The sequence below is a fragment of the Scyliorhinus torazame genome, chromosome 13, assembly GCF_047496885.1.
Source record: "Scyliorhinus torazame isolate Kashiwa2021f chromosome 13, sScyTor2.1, whole genome shotgun sequence".
Lineage (NCBI taxonomy): Eukaryota > Metazoa > Chordata > Chondrichthyes > Carcharhiniformes > Scyliorhinidae > Scyliorhinus > Scyliorhinus torazame.
In genome coordinates this window covers 116,454,653-116,467,320 of record NC_092719.1, presented here as the reverse complement: position 1 = coordinate 116,467,320, position 12,668 = coordinate 116,454,653, and the positions used below count along the sequence as shown (strand labels likewise).

At 47.3% G+C, this 12,668-nt stretch overlaps 1 protein-coding gene across 3 annotated transcripts in view; it reads right to left on the bottom strand.

Annotated features, from left to right (window-relative positions):
- bap1 (BRCA1 associated deubiquitinase 1) overlaps positions 1-12,668 on the bottom strand; it is a 166,887-nt gene that overhangs the window by 51,420 nt on the left and 102,799 nt on the right. For 2 of the 3 annotated variants that reach the window (XM_072472087.1, XM_072472088.1), the window contains exon 4: positions 1,592-1,719. In XM_072472087.1, the coding sequence (XP_072328188.1) occupies positions 1,592-1,719 (128 nt within the window). Of the gene's footprint in view, positions 1-1,591; positions 1,725-12,668 lie in introns of all 3 variants that reach the window. The other variant, XM_072472086.1, reaches the window with a different exon arrangement.

Here is a 12,668-nt window from a genome sequence, read left to right as displayed (position 1 = left end):
CGGGAAAGTGGAATCTTTAAGATTAAGGGAGGGTAAACAGCAATGGGCTGGTTCTACAATTAATGAGAAGCTAACTAGAGGATACAAATTTAAGGTAATCACAAAAAAAGTGATGGGGAAGATAAAAAAAACTTCACGGGTATATTTAGGATGTGCAATTCTCGGCCACAATTCATTATAGAAGCAGAGTCCACTTTTAAAGGGAAATTAGATACCAGCTAATTAAGAAAGGGTAAATTGAAGGGGTTGGTGAACAGCAGGAGAGTATTAGACAAAGTGGCTTGTGAAAAAAAAACCCGCTGGTACAGACTTGATGGGCAGAATATCGTGTGTGTGTGTGTGTGCTGCACATTAGGTGATTCTTTAATTGCCAATACTGTGGAAATAAATTGGAACCATTTGTACCAGCTGCTCAGTCGCAGGTTTGTTTATCTCTAATTATCAAATTTCTGATAAATCTTCTGTAAAGTAGGTTTAGAAATTAAACACACCCAAGATTCAAAACCTACTCTTCCACCCCCTAAATTTAATCCCTCTTCTCTTTCAAGGCCCGACTGTTGCTTGAAAATGGTTCAACAGGGTATGCTTCAACTTGGATACTTCATCTAGATGATCATTCTTCAATGAGTTTCAGCAGACGTTTTGACCACAGAGGACATCATAGCTGTGACTGACAATAAAATCTATCCATGCACAATTAGCAGCAGGAACATTACCCGGCAATAATCAGGAACAAGAAATGGACTGATTTCTCTCTTTCCAATCTGCAGATAATGAGGCCAGTTGCAATGACTAACAATCTCTTTTATTTCTTGAGGCGATGAATCAAATACCCTAAAATTAACATTGTTCTTCACTTCAGCCAGAATGCTGCCAACGCTGTAAAGCAATATGGAAAAAAACGACAACTGTGCTTCACAGTGGCTTTCTCCTGTATGAACTGATTCAACTCATACAGAACAAAAAATCCCTGGTTTGATTCCTGGCCTGTGCTGACTTAGATGGGGGTAACAATACGGTGTGATAATTAGCTGCCATATCACCGGGCTTTGGAAGAGAAAAATCAGCTGGGATTCCTGCTCAATATTAACATTCCAATGATCCCTTCAGGAAAGTGTGTATGTCAAGTAATGACAAGATTGAGCTTGGCCATCATGCCCACCATGCTCATATAGGCTGCTGAGCCTCATGTCTCTGCCTCTGTGTATTCATATCTGCAAGACTCAAAACTTTTAAAGGGATGGGATAGAGAGGAGAAGGGGAAAGAAGAGAAGGCACAAAATTTTCTATCTGTTTTCTTGAAAAATGATGCACAAATTCCATATTGATAAGAATAAGAAACTACTGAGAACACGGTGGAAGGATTTTCAACAAGCACTTTTGAAAAGGGAAGGGATAAATACTTGAAAAGAAGGTATAAGAAGGACTACTGTGTAAGAGCAGTGGCAGTGGGACTAATTGAATCACTCTTTCAGAGAGAAACAATATTCTGAATGGCCGCCTTTTGTGCTGTATGAGTCTATAATTCCAACTGCTCTGCCATCCTAGAGCGGACAGCATGATGAATAACGCTGGAAATGTCAGAGCTTACCTGGTGAGCAAAGAACATGTCGTTAACAATTTCCTCATCGATCACCGATGTCTCATCTACCAGAGGTGTCACCTTGCGCCGTGATCTACGCTCTTCAATCCATTTGAATAGGAAAATAAATCCATACACTGGACTGGACATAAGAGGGTAGGAGTGGCGTGAAGTAGCACATTCAAAATCATATCAACAATTCATATTTACGTAGTGGCTCCAATATAGAAAAACATTTTGAAATGCATTACAGAGGTGTAATCAGAGAAAAGTGGCCACCAGGCCACAGAAGGGAAAATTGGAAAAAGCAAATAAAAACTTGATCAAGAAGAGGTGAACATTAAGGGCAGTCAAAGGAAGAGACAGAGAGAGATGAAGAGGTAAGGAGCTAAGAAGCAAATTCCAGAGTTTAGGACTTAGGTGACTGAAGGCATGGCTGCCAATTTAGAACAAAGATGAATGGAGATGTATAGGGAGGTGTTGTGGTGTTGTTGGAAGTTAGAGGCAGAGGGGATTTGATTATAAAGATGTGAATTCTAAATTGCAGCCATTGGAAGCCTGCAACCTTGGGAGGTTGGAACGTGGCATGAATTATGCTACAGACAGCTGCGTTTTGGGAAATTTACAGACTGTGGAGGATGATCAGCCGCCATAAAAGCATCAGGAGGATTAAGACACCCATATGACTAGGATTAAATGGGAGAGCAGAGTACCTCTGGTGGTACCTGCAGCCCAGCAGCTGACAGCAACTCAAGGAAACCTCATGATAGCACAGTGGTTAGCATAGTTGCTTCACAACTCCAGAGTCCCAGGTTTGATTCCCGGCTTGGGTCATTGGCTGTGAGGAGTCTGCACGTTCTCCCCGTGTCTGCATGGGTTTCCTCCAGGTGCTCCGGTTTCCTCCCACAGACCAAAAATGTGCAGGTTCGGTGGATTGGCCATGCTAAATTTCCCTTAGATTCCAAAAAAAAAGATTAGGTGGGTTACAGGGATAGGGTGGAGGTGTGGGCTTAAGTAGGGTGCTCTTTCCAAGGGCCAGTGCAGACTCAATGGGCCGAATGGCCTCCTTCTGCACTGTACACTCTATGACCTATAATCAACAATGGGAATCTTGTTGCCTCCGATTACAGTGGAGTTGTTTACTTGCCATATATATGCCCAGTTGCACTCTCACTATTGCAGGCAGCTAACTCATCAGATGCCAAGCTCACCTCTGATCTGTGTGAAATGAACATGGAATTTGAAGAGATCTCCACACCTTGCTGTCAAAGTTTTCATTTGCTTTACTTAAGTGTATTGGTACTAATATGCCACAGGAAAAAGCAAGTCACACATGCACCAATACAATTTTATATTGTGTAATACGTCAATGCAGCGTGTTGTGGGCGAGGCATTTTCAGAACCCCAAAATGTATCATGGAGTTCAACCAACCTCTCCCTTTAATGGATTTGTTGCTTTTCCTAGCACATGGCTTTTTCCCTAGGTGTGGGATTACAATTATGGACACGTGGGTTTTTAAACACAAAACACTGTTTATTCCATAAACTCAACTTAACATCTTGAATAAACATTGGATCTCTTAAGACCCCTTACTTCAAAGATAACTCAGAAAATATTGCAACAGTAAATAACTCCTTAAAATGTTCCTTCAAACTTCCAAGAGACTTAACACCTTTAAACAGTATATCAGGTTAAAGGATGTATATATTTTCTGTAGAATGGCAGAGATATATTAGCTATGGTGACTTCAGCTCCAGCACCTTGCATTCTTCATGCAGCTCTCTGGAAACCCACAGACACACCCACGCTGCTTTCTCAAACCTGGCTTTCTCCCTTCAAGCAGATCACAGCAAAACAGAACTTCTCAAGCTGCTGTCTCAAACTGGCTTTCTACTTTTAAACTGCTCTCAGCAAAACCAGCCAGGCACTTTTTCGCTGCTCTCAGCAAAACCAGCCAGGCACTTTTCAAACTGCAAAACCACACTGCAAAATGGTAGAACTGAGCTGAGCTACACCCACTCTATGACATCAGTGTTTTCTTAAAGGTAATGTAGCCATCTAAATTCGCCAACTCCCGATTTAAAATGGCGAACGGCAAAGGCTGATGGGAAAGACAGCCAACAAGACAGAAACCAGCAGCTGCAGGTTTGCTGTGTATTTACCTCTGCAAAGGCCAGACAACATCGATACCAGCGGCCATCAGCATAACAAAGTAGTAGCCATCTGCATACTGATGAGCAATCCCCAGGAACAATAAGTAACATTTTGGACACACAAAGCAAAGCCAGACTCCTCGGCGCCAGCAGGAGCCAACACAAAGGAGATGAACGAGCACCTCAAGACCGCCCACCGATCAAGGAACCGCTCCAGTATTGGAGAAAATCGAACCAAGCGATTGGGACAAAGTCCAATCACTTAGGACCAGGTACAGAGTCTGTCCCGAAAAGCGGGAAGCCCCATGGGACTATAAGAGTTGAGCCCCAAGTTCAAATCGCTCTCTTCTTCACCTCTGCTTCCTGCCCGGGTCACCCAGCAACACGGACCAACATTGACCGTGACCAGGTGCAGTGACGACCGACAGAAGTAAGTCTTAATTCAACGCTCACTACGAGATAGGGGCTCCTAGCTACCAATCCGTACCAACTTCGAATCCCGCAGACTCAGAGCCCAAACGAAAGGCCATTTGTTCCCCTGACCTGGTGGGCCAGTCCGAAGTTAAGTATAGGCCTGTTAGTTGTAGAAGTAGCTTAGACGTAGAATTTGTGCATGAGTAGCGATTACGGTGTATAATAAATGTGCTTTGATTTAAATCTTACTAATCGGTGTATTGGGTTATTGATCATTACTCGGACTTGAACCTCGTGGCGGTATCATAAAGATACCTGGTGACTCAAGAGCAAAGGTAATAAAACAGAGCAATTGAACCAAGGAGAAAATCAGCAACATTAATTGGCGACTCCTCCGGGACCCGATCTAGAAGTGGAAAACCACTCCGGGAGAACCCAGTATTTGAATTAGAGATCCAATTGGGAACAGAAAACCACAAGTGTTCAAGCAGTTCTGATCAATACTCATAAATTCGGAAGTGTGTGTATGCATGCGTAACTAACAGGGCGATAAGGTAAAACTGATAGATTTTTTTTGTTGCGACAAAACTGTCGGAAGTTTGCATATCGGAAAGTAGCGAAAGCCGTACCCGTATTTACAGCACCGCCTTAATACCCCTGTCCCAAATTTGAAGAGCAGCATTCAGATAGGAAAGATGGCAATGCAGGCAATGTGGCGCCTCATGAACCCAGGGGAATTTGCGGTTGCAGCGACCAGCAGCAGTAGAGTGGGACAAAGTCCCAATTGGGAGGAAGAGATCAGGAAATATCTCAAAGGGAAAGGATGGCCCCTTTGGAATGAATTCTGTGACAACGAGGAATCAGGTCCCGGGAGTATAGGACATACTTGGTGGGAGAAGCTGAGCGAGATCCACAAAAAGAGCTTAGGGAAAGCTCGCAAGCCGATGGCAATCGTGTCCTGCTTGGCACAATTGCGAGGCACAGAGGAGGTCGTTAGGACGCTCCGGAAAGAAGTTGAGGGCATTCATCGAATGAGTAAAGTCAATGTAAGCGAGGTAGAAAAGGAGAATTTGGAATTGAGAAGGAAGTTGGCAGCAAAAGATGGAGAGGTTGAGGATGCCAAAAGGGCACACCAGTCTTGTCTGGCGCACGTAAGCAGCTTCCAGTCTCAATATGAAAAGGCCTATCAGGACACGCAACGTGCAGTCCTGGTACGAGAAGAAACAGAAAAGCAGGTAGAAGCATTACAGAGACAGTGTAGTGACCTAAAGGCAGCATTAAGAGCACTCCATGCTGCCACCACAGAACAAAGACAAAGCACATTAGATCACGCAAAGTGCCGGAAGCAGATTGCAGAGCTGCAATCGCTGCTTTCAGTTCAGAAAGGCTTCCAGGAAACGTTTGGAGCGAAATTAGATCAGGAAGACGGCCCTGATTGGGAAGAATTGAATGAAACAGCGCAGAGATATGTTCAGGGAACATGTGCGCAGGGAAAGCCACAAAAGAGAAAAGCACCCCAACCTCCCACACAGCAGATAGTTCAAGCTCCAATGAACCCAGTCACCACCCACCGCACAGCCACATCGGACGATGCGGAATTTCTATACTCCACCCCCTTAACAGTGACCCAATTACAGGACGCGTGCGATAAGATCACACCGTTCCTCCCCACCTCAGATCCCCACCATTTCTTTGCCACAATCAAGCATCAGGCGACCATATACGACCTGGATGAGCGAGAGCATGTCAAGCTCACAGTTTTAAGTTTAGACCCTTCAGTAGCAGCAGCCCTTCCCGACCCACAGAATGTAGGAGGAGGCACCCTTGCAGAAATGCATACCGCGATCCTGGATGCGATCGGGTATAACCGGGGTGACCCCGTACATGGCCTCAACAAATGCAGGCAGAAGAAATCCGAGCACCCCACAGCTTTTGCTGGACGCCTGTGGATCCACTTTGCAGCAGTCTTTGGAGACTTAGACCGTGCCCATTTGTCCCCAGACAACATGGCCAAATGGACCCGCACCCTTATCTCCCATGCCACAGAAACAGGACAGAAAGCTTGCGCGAGTTATGATCCCTCAGAGGAGGCCCATAACGAGAAGTGGGTAGTGAAAAGATTGTCCCTCGCTTGGGAGCAATCTATTCAAAGCAAACCCGCAGTCAAGAATCCCGAGGAAAAGCAGGCCGCCGCAGATATACAGGCAGTTACAACACACCAGACCCCCCCATGGGTGAATGAAGGCAAGAACAGCCCCCCACCCAAGTCACAGGAGTGTTACAACTATGGACAGTTGGGACTCTTCGCAAGAGAGTGCAATGCCCCTAGAAAGCCACAGAGAGCCCAGCAGACGGGCACTCTGAATAAGAAGAAGACAGAGCCCATTCATAATGTTAGCGCCCGTTCAGATCAGACGGACTTGACCGGAACGGAGTGACGGTGTACGGGCTCCCCCAGTTGGGTCTGCGACACCCTTTGGGATAGGTCCGGACGACCGGTAGTTGCAGCAAAAATTCGGGGACAGCCCATCGAATTTCTCTGGGACACAGGAGGGTCCCGCACCACAATAAATTCCTCCACCATGTTCCAAAAGGACATGTGGCCCACTACAGCCACCATCACCCTCAGCAGCTTGACAAGCCACTCACAGCAGGGACACATCACAGCCCCTGTACCCATTCAAATCGGTACCATCACCCCAAGCACCCCATAGTTTTAGTTGATCTGCCCCACACAGCAGAACATATTCTGGGAATCGATTTCATGAAGTCCCATAATCTTTCATTCGACCCAGTCAACCAGTGTGTCTGGAAGATGGCAAAATCCGCAAGAGCCCCCGCAACGCTCAACATAGGAGAGTACGCTAACAAAATTAGCGCAGTAGGCGAATTTTGGTTCAACCCGACCACGCTTAGTACGGACAAGCAGGTTAGGGCAGTTCTGCAAAAGAACTGGGCAGCATTCGCGACCCACAAGCACGACTGTGGACAGATGACTGGCTCCGTACAAGTAACAGGACCTGACCCTAGACCCCAAAAACAGTATGGATTTCCCCAAGAGGCAGAGGGAGAAATCCCAAAGGTAATAGAAAGCTTATTAGAGCAGGGCATACTTAGATCAGTAGCCTCCACTAATAATGCCCCGATTTGGCCAGTGAGAAAGCCCGATGGATCATGGCGACCGACCATCGAATACCGAGAACTCAACAAAATCACCCCCGCAGCAGCCCCCACAGTAGCCACAAGTCCCGAGACCATGCTCAAGCAGGGACTCAATTCCCGATTCTTTACGGTTTTGGATGTCAGTAATGGATTCTGGTCCATTCCATTGGCAAAGGCGTGCCAGTACAAATTTGCCTTCACCTTTAAAGCATAGCAGTGCACGTGGACATGCCTGCCACAAGGCTTCCACAACTCCCCCTCCATTTTCCACCGACAGCTGGCAAATGGTTTAGCCAAATTCTCTTGCCCCGAATGTCTCGTTGACGACCTACTACTGCAGACAGGCACCAAGGAAGAGCACATTGAGCTTCTGTCCGAACTCCTGGAACTCTTATACTCAATTGGTTGTAAAGTCAACCCCAAAAAGGCCCAGATTTTGGAAGAAAAGGTGATATATTTGGGAACAATTATCACACATGGTAAACGCGAGATCGAGCATAAAAGGATTGACTCGATTGCTAAATTGCCCCTTCCCCAGAATGTTTTAGCCCTCCGGTCGTATTTAGGACTGGTTGGCTACTGCCGAAACCACATTGACGGTTTCGCCAGCAAGGCAGCACCCCTCTCAGACCTCCTAAAGAAGGGAGCCCCCTGGGAATGGCTTCCGCAGCATACGGATGCTGTGGACTCTTTAAAAAAGGCATGCATAGCAGCCCCCGCACTACAAGTTCCAGACCCGCTTTCCCCTTACGCCATAGAGGTAGCGACCACACCCTTTCGGCCGTGCTCCTCCACGAACGGCACGACCAGTTGAGGCCCGTAGCTTATGCCTCCAGAATTTTAGATGCCGTGGAGCAGGGATTTTCAGCCTGTGAGCGGCACCTGCTCGCAGTATTTTGGGTAGTGCAGTATTTTTCATATATTACCGGACTGAACCCCATCACAATTCTCACTGAACACACCCCCACCCAACTTTTACTGGACGGACGACTCAAGGACGGTACAGTAAGCCAGATTAGAGCAGCTAGATGGACCCTTCTCTTGCAGGGACGGGACATCACTGTTAAACGGACAAAGACGCACACCTTTTTAGCTGACAACTTACAGTACCCCGGAACCCCCCATGAATGTGAAATTATCTCTCCACAGGCCATTAGGGGCCACAACACAGGCCCCTTTATTGCTAAAACACCTCCCAGAAAGATAGGTAGTTCAACCCAGAGCCCCCAGCACACGGATGGATCTTCCACAGTCTTGGATGGGAAGCGCATAACAGGTTGCGGTATATATGTCGAGGACGCGCAGGGACGCGCCCTTGAGGAAATATCGTTAAAACTTCCAGGCCACTTAGGCACGCAGGCAGCAGAGCTCGCGGCCATCGCGTATATAGTGGAACACGCAGATTCCTTCCCCAGCCCAGCAGACATATACTCGGACAGCCTCTATGTCTGCAACAGCCTCACGGAATTTCTGCCCCTGTGGAAAGCAAGAGGATTTGTTTCCGCAGACGGAAAACCCCTCCCCTCAGCCCCATTGCTCCGTCACACCTTAGAGAGAGCACAGAACAGGACTTTTGGGATAGTCAAGGTTCATAGCCACCATTGTTCCTCCCCCCCTGGAAATGTGAAAGCCGACGCACTGGCTAAAGCAGGTTCCAGGCATGGATACTTTTGGGCAACTCCCGAAAGCGCACCAGTGAGTGCAGTTCAGGTCTCACAGACAAAGATCGAGGATTTAGTGGAGGCCCAGGAGCAGGACAGTCATCTCAGGGAGCTTGTAAAAGAAAAATATCCAGCTCCCTAGGAGAGGTTCAAAAATGCACTGACCACACATGACGGTGTGGTGTTAAAAGACACCCTTTATGTGGTTCCTGAACAGGACAGGAATCAACTGATTTGCTTGTTCCATGATGGTCATGGACATCAGGGAATCAATCCCACTACAGCCCATCTCAAGCAGCTTTGTTGGTGGCCGAACTTAAAGGATGATGTAAACCACTACATCGTGAATTGTCTTATCTGTGCCCAGGATAATCCGGACAGATATGCCAAAAAGGCTCAACTCAGCCACACCCGACCCGTTAATGGCCCCTGGACTAATCTCCAGATTGATTTTATAGGACCATTGCCCCCTTGCAGGAATGGCTATAAATATGTACTTGTGGTAATTGACACATTTACAAAATGGGTGGAAGCATTCCCAGCCCGCACAAACACTGCAAAAACCACAGCCTAGATTTTGACCCACCGCATCTTCACAAGATGGGACTCCCCCGCAGCATTGAATCTGACCAAGGCTCCCATTTTACGGGACGTGTCATGCAGAACGTCCTCACGATATTTGGCATCACCCAAAAATTCCACATAGCATACCACCCACAGTCGAGTGGTATCGTGGAGCGCATGAATCGGACCCTAAAATCCACCCTCAGAAAAATGGTCCAGCAAAACAACACCACTTGGGACTCGGTCCTCCCTTTTGCGCTGATGTTTTTGCGTAACACAATTTCTACTTCCACAGGTTACACCCCACACACCCTCATGACCGGACGCCCCATGAAAGGCACAGAATATTTGTTAGGTTTAGACTTGACCAGCCCCGAGGTGACGGTCCTCACACACGAGAAAGCAGTGGAGCAATTAGTTGAAAATGTTAAAATGGCTCAGCTAGCAGCCTCAATAAAATTGGGCACCAGAAAGAAACAGAGCAAGGCTTGTTTCGACAAGACAGTGCATGCGACTGAGTACAGTATAGGACAGCAAATTAATCTCTCCGTATATATCCCCAGCACATTCCTGTCACCAAAATACTCGGGTCCATACTCCATTGCGGACAAAGTAAGCCCTTCCGTGTATAAAATAAAGTATCCCAATGGTAAGACTGCGTGGTTCCATATCAGCCAGTGAAGGCATATGGAACACAGTCTAACCACACACACCACGTCATGCTCGACGCAGCACACCACGCCCCGCCCACAGCCAACCATCCCCCAACATGTCCAGCGCAGCCACGGACTCGACCTCGACTCCACCTCCGAAATATACACTCCGCCCCGGAACGCCCACAGACTGCAGCAGTAGAGACAGCGACTGTGACTCGCACGATAGCCACAGCACGCCTCCCTACTATCCCCATGCAACAGGCCCCACACCCAGCGATTCCGACTACGATCCAAGTGATCCCTTCATGATCACTTTCCTGAACAAACCCCACCACCGAACTACACTGACGACCGCGATTCTGTCCCCACACAACTAGATACCAACTATTGGCACCGAGATAACTCGTTCCGACTCGTCCGCAACGACGAGAGTGACCCCACCTCATACCATGCAGCCCTGATACACTCAAGAGTTTGGCACCCTGTTCGCAACCAAGAACTGAGGTGTCCAGATGATGTTTTAAAAGGAACCGCTTGGGAGAAGTGGTGTCCTTTCTGATGGAACCTGCAGCATGTTTTATGTTGTTTGTAGTGTTTTGTTAAACGTTGTATGTCAGACAGGAAAACATTTTTTTCACGGCCCCACGCCTTTTCGGCCGAAACCTCTGAGAACTTGTCCGCACGCTCATCAGCAGAAACCTCTGAGGACTTGCCCACAGAGACTTGTTAAGGTCAGACGCCAGTTCAGTGGAACTAGTTTGTCGACAGATACCACACACACGTTCATAACTGCCCTTCTGGTTCGAAGGAAAGAACCACTACGGCAGCCCAACCACGATGACTACATTTCTTCCCTGTTCTTGTTGGTTGCTCAGGCAGTGGAGAAACGGCTTGGGACCCGCCCTGCCTGGGAACCCCCCCCTCTGGTCAACTACGCTCGGGTAGGGGAAACACGGCATTGGTAGCCGTCCTACCCGGGGACTCCATCTAACTCTTACCCGTCGCGACCCATACGCACCTCATTTTGGAAATTTTAGTTCAAAAAGTTTTGTTTTGTTTCAGGTAACCCTTAGGTTGCCGACCACATGCTATTTACATTCTGAAACATTTGGATGGTAAATTGCACAGTCTGCGAGACGGCTCGCACTGGTTCATTAGTTGAAAGCGTGTCTTGTCCTAAAATTCGGTTTTTGGGAAAAAAAATGAGGGAGTCCCATAGTGACCAATTATAAAGGGAGTAATTGGCACTAAGGGTCAGACAGACTATCGTACGAGATGTTAAACCAAGATAGTTACAGGCGCTATGCTCGTTTCCACAGAACTCCAGAAGCTCCAGGACCGGAGAAGAGAAGAAAAGAAAAGAGAAGAGCCATGAGGACTTCCTTCACATGGGTTATCATCAGGATAATGGACATTTGGTTGCGAGTGAACGCGAACCCCATGACCTCAAGCCCCCCCGCCGTTAATGTTTCACTTCCCCACAGTACCCAGAGCCCAGTCACCAGCGACACCACACCATCTTGGTGTGCCAGGTTTATAACCTGGTATTCCCTGTCCTATGTAATAGAATCCTTACTAGTATTAGCGATACTCTGCTGCATCGTGCAGATTATGCGTCTAAGGAAATGGAGGAGAGCCTACCGCGCTCGAACCCCGGTATATAGGATCAGGTCCCCTATTTTCGGATAGGACCAGACCCCCGACCCCCGCGATCTATAATAAAGAGCATTCATTTGCGGTTTTATTGCAAATAAAGAAATGTAAAGAAATGTTCATGAGCAAATTGTACGATCCTGAGCTTGACTGCCAAGCCAGGAAAAATGTGTATAAACTGCGATGATTTTGTTTGTATGGTTGAGGAAGGTAGAATGATGAAATGTCTAAGTGAGTGTAGTGTATTAAGAATAGTTAGAGGTTCCCATTTTTATTGTTTTGTAATGCCTGTCCCTCTTTGACATAGCGCCCCTTAGAATTGTCAGTTAAACATTTTTTGCATAGTTATGGTCAGTGTAGAGCCATAAAAGAAGTGCCCCCCAGGTCAGGGAATGGAAAGCAACATAGTTATGTGATCCTTCACGCTTCGCGTTAGGATCACAAGGAGGGAATGGAGCAACCTAAATTGGCCAACTCCCGGTTTAAAATGGCGAACGGCAAAGGCTGATGGGAAAGTCAGCCAACAAGACAGAAACCAGCAGCTGCAGGTTTGTTGTGTATTTACCTCTGCAAAGGCCAGTCAACATCGATACCAGCGGCCATCAGCATAACAAAGTAGTAGCCATCTGCATACTGATGAGCAATCCCCGGGAACAATAAGTAACATTTTGGACACACAAAGCAAAGCCAGACTCCTCGGCGCCAGTAGGAGCCAACACAAAGGAGGTGAACGAGCACCTCAAGACCGCCCATCAATCAGGGAACCACTCCAGTATTGGAGAAAATCGAACCAAGCGATTGGGACAAAGTCCAATCACTGGG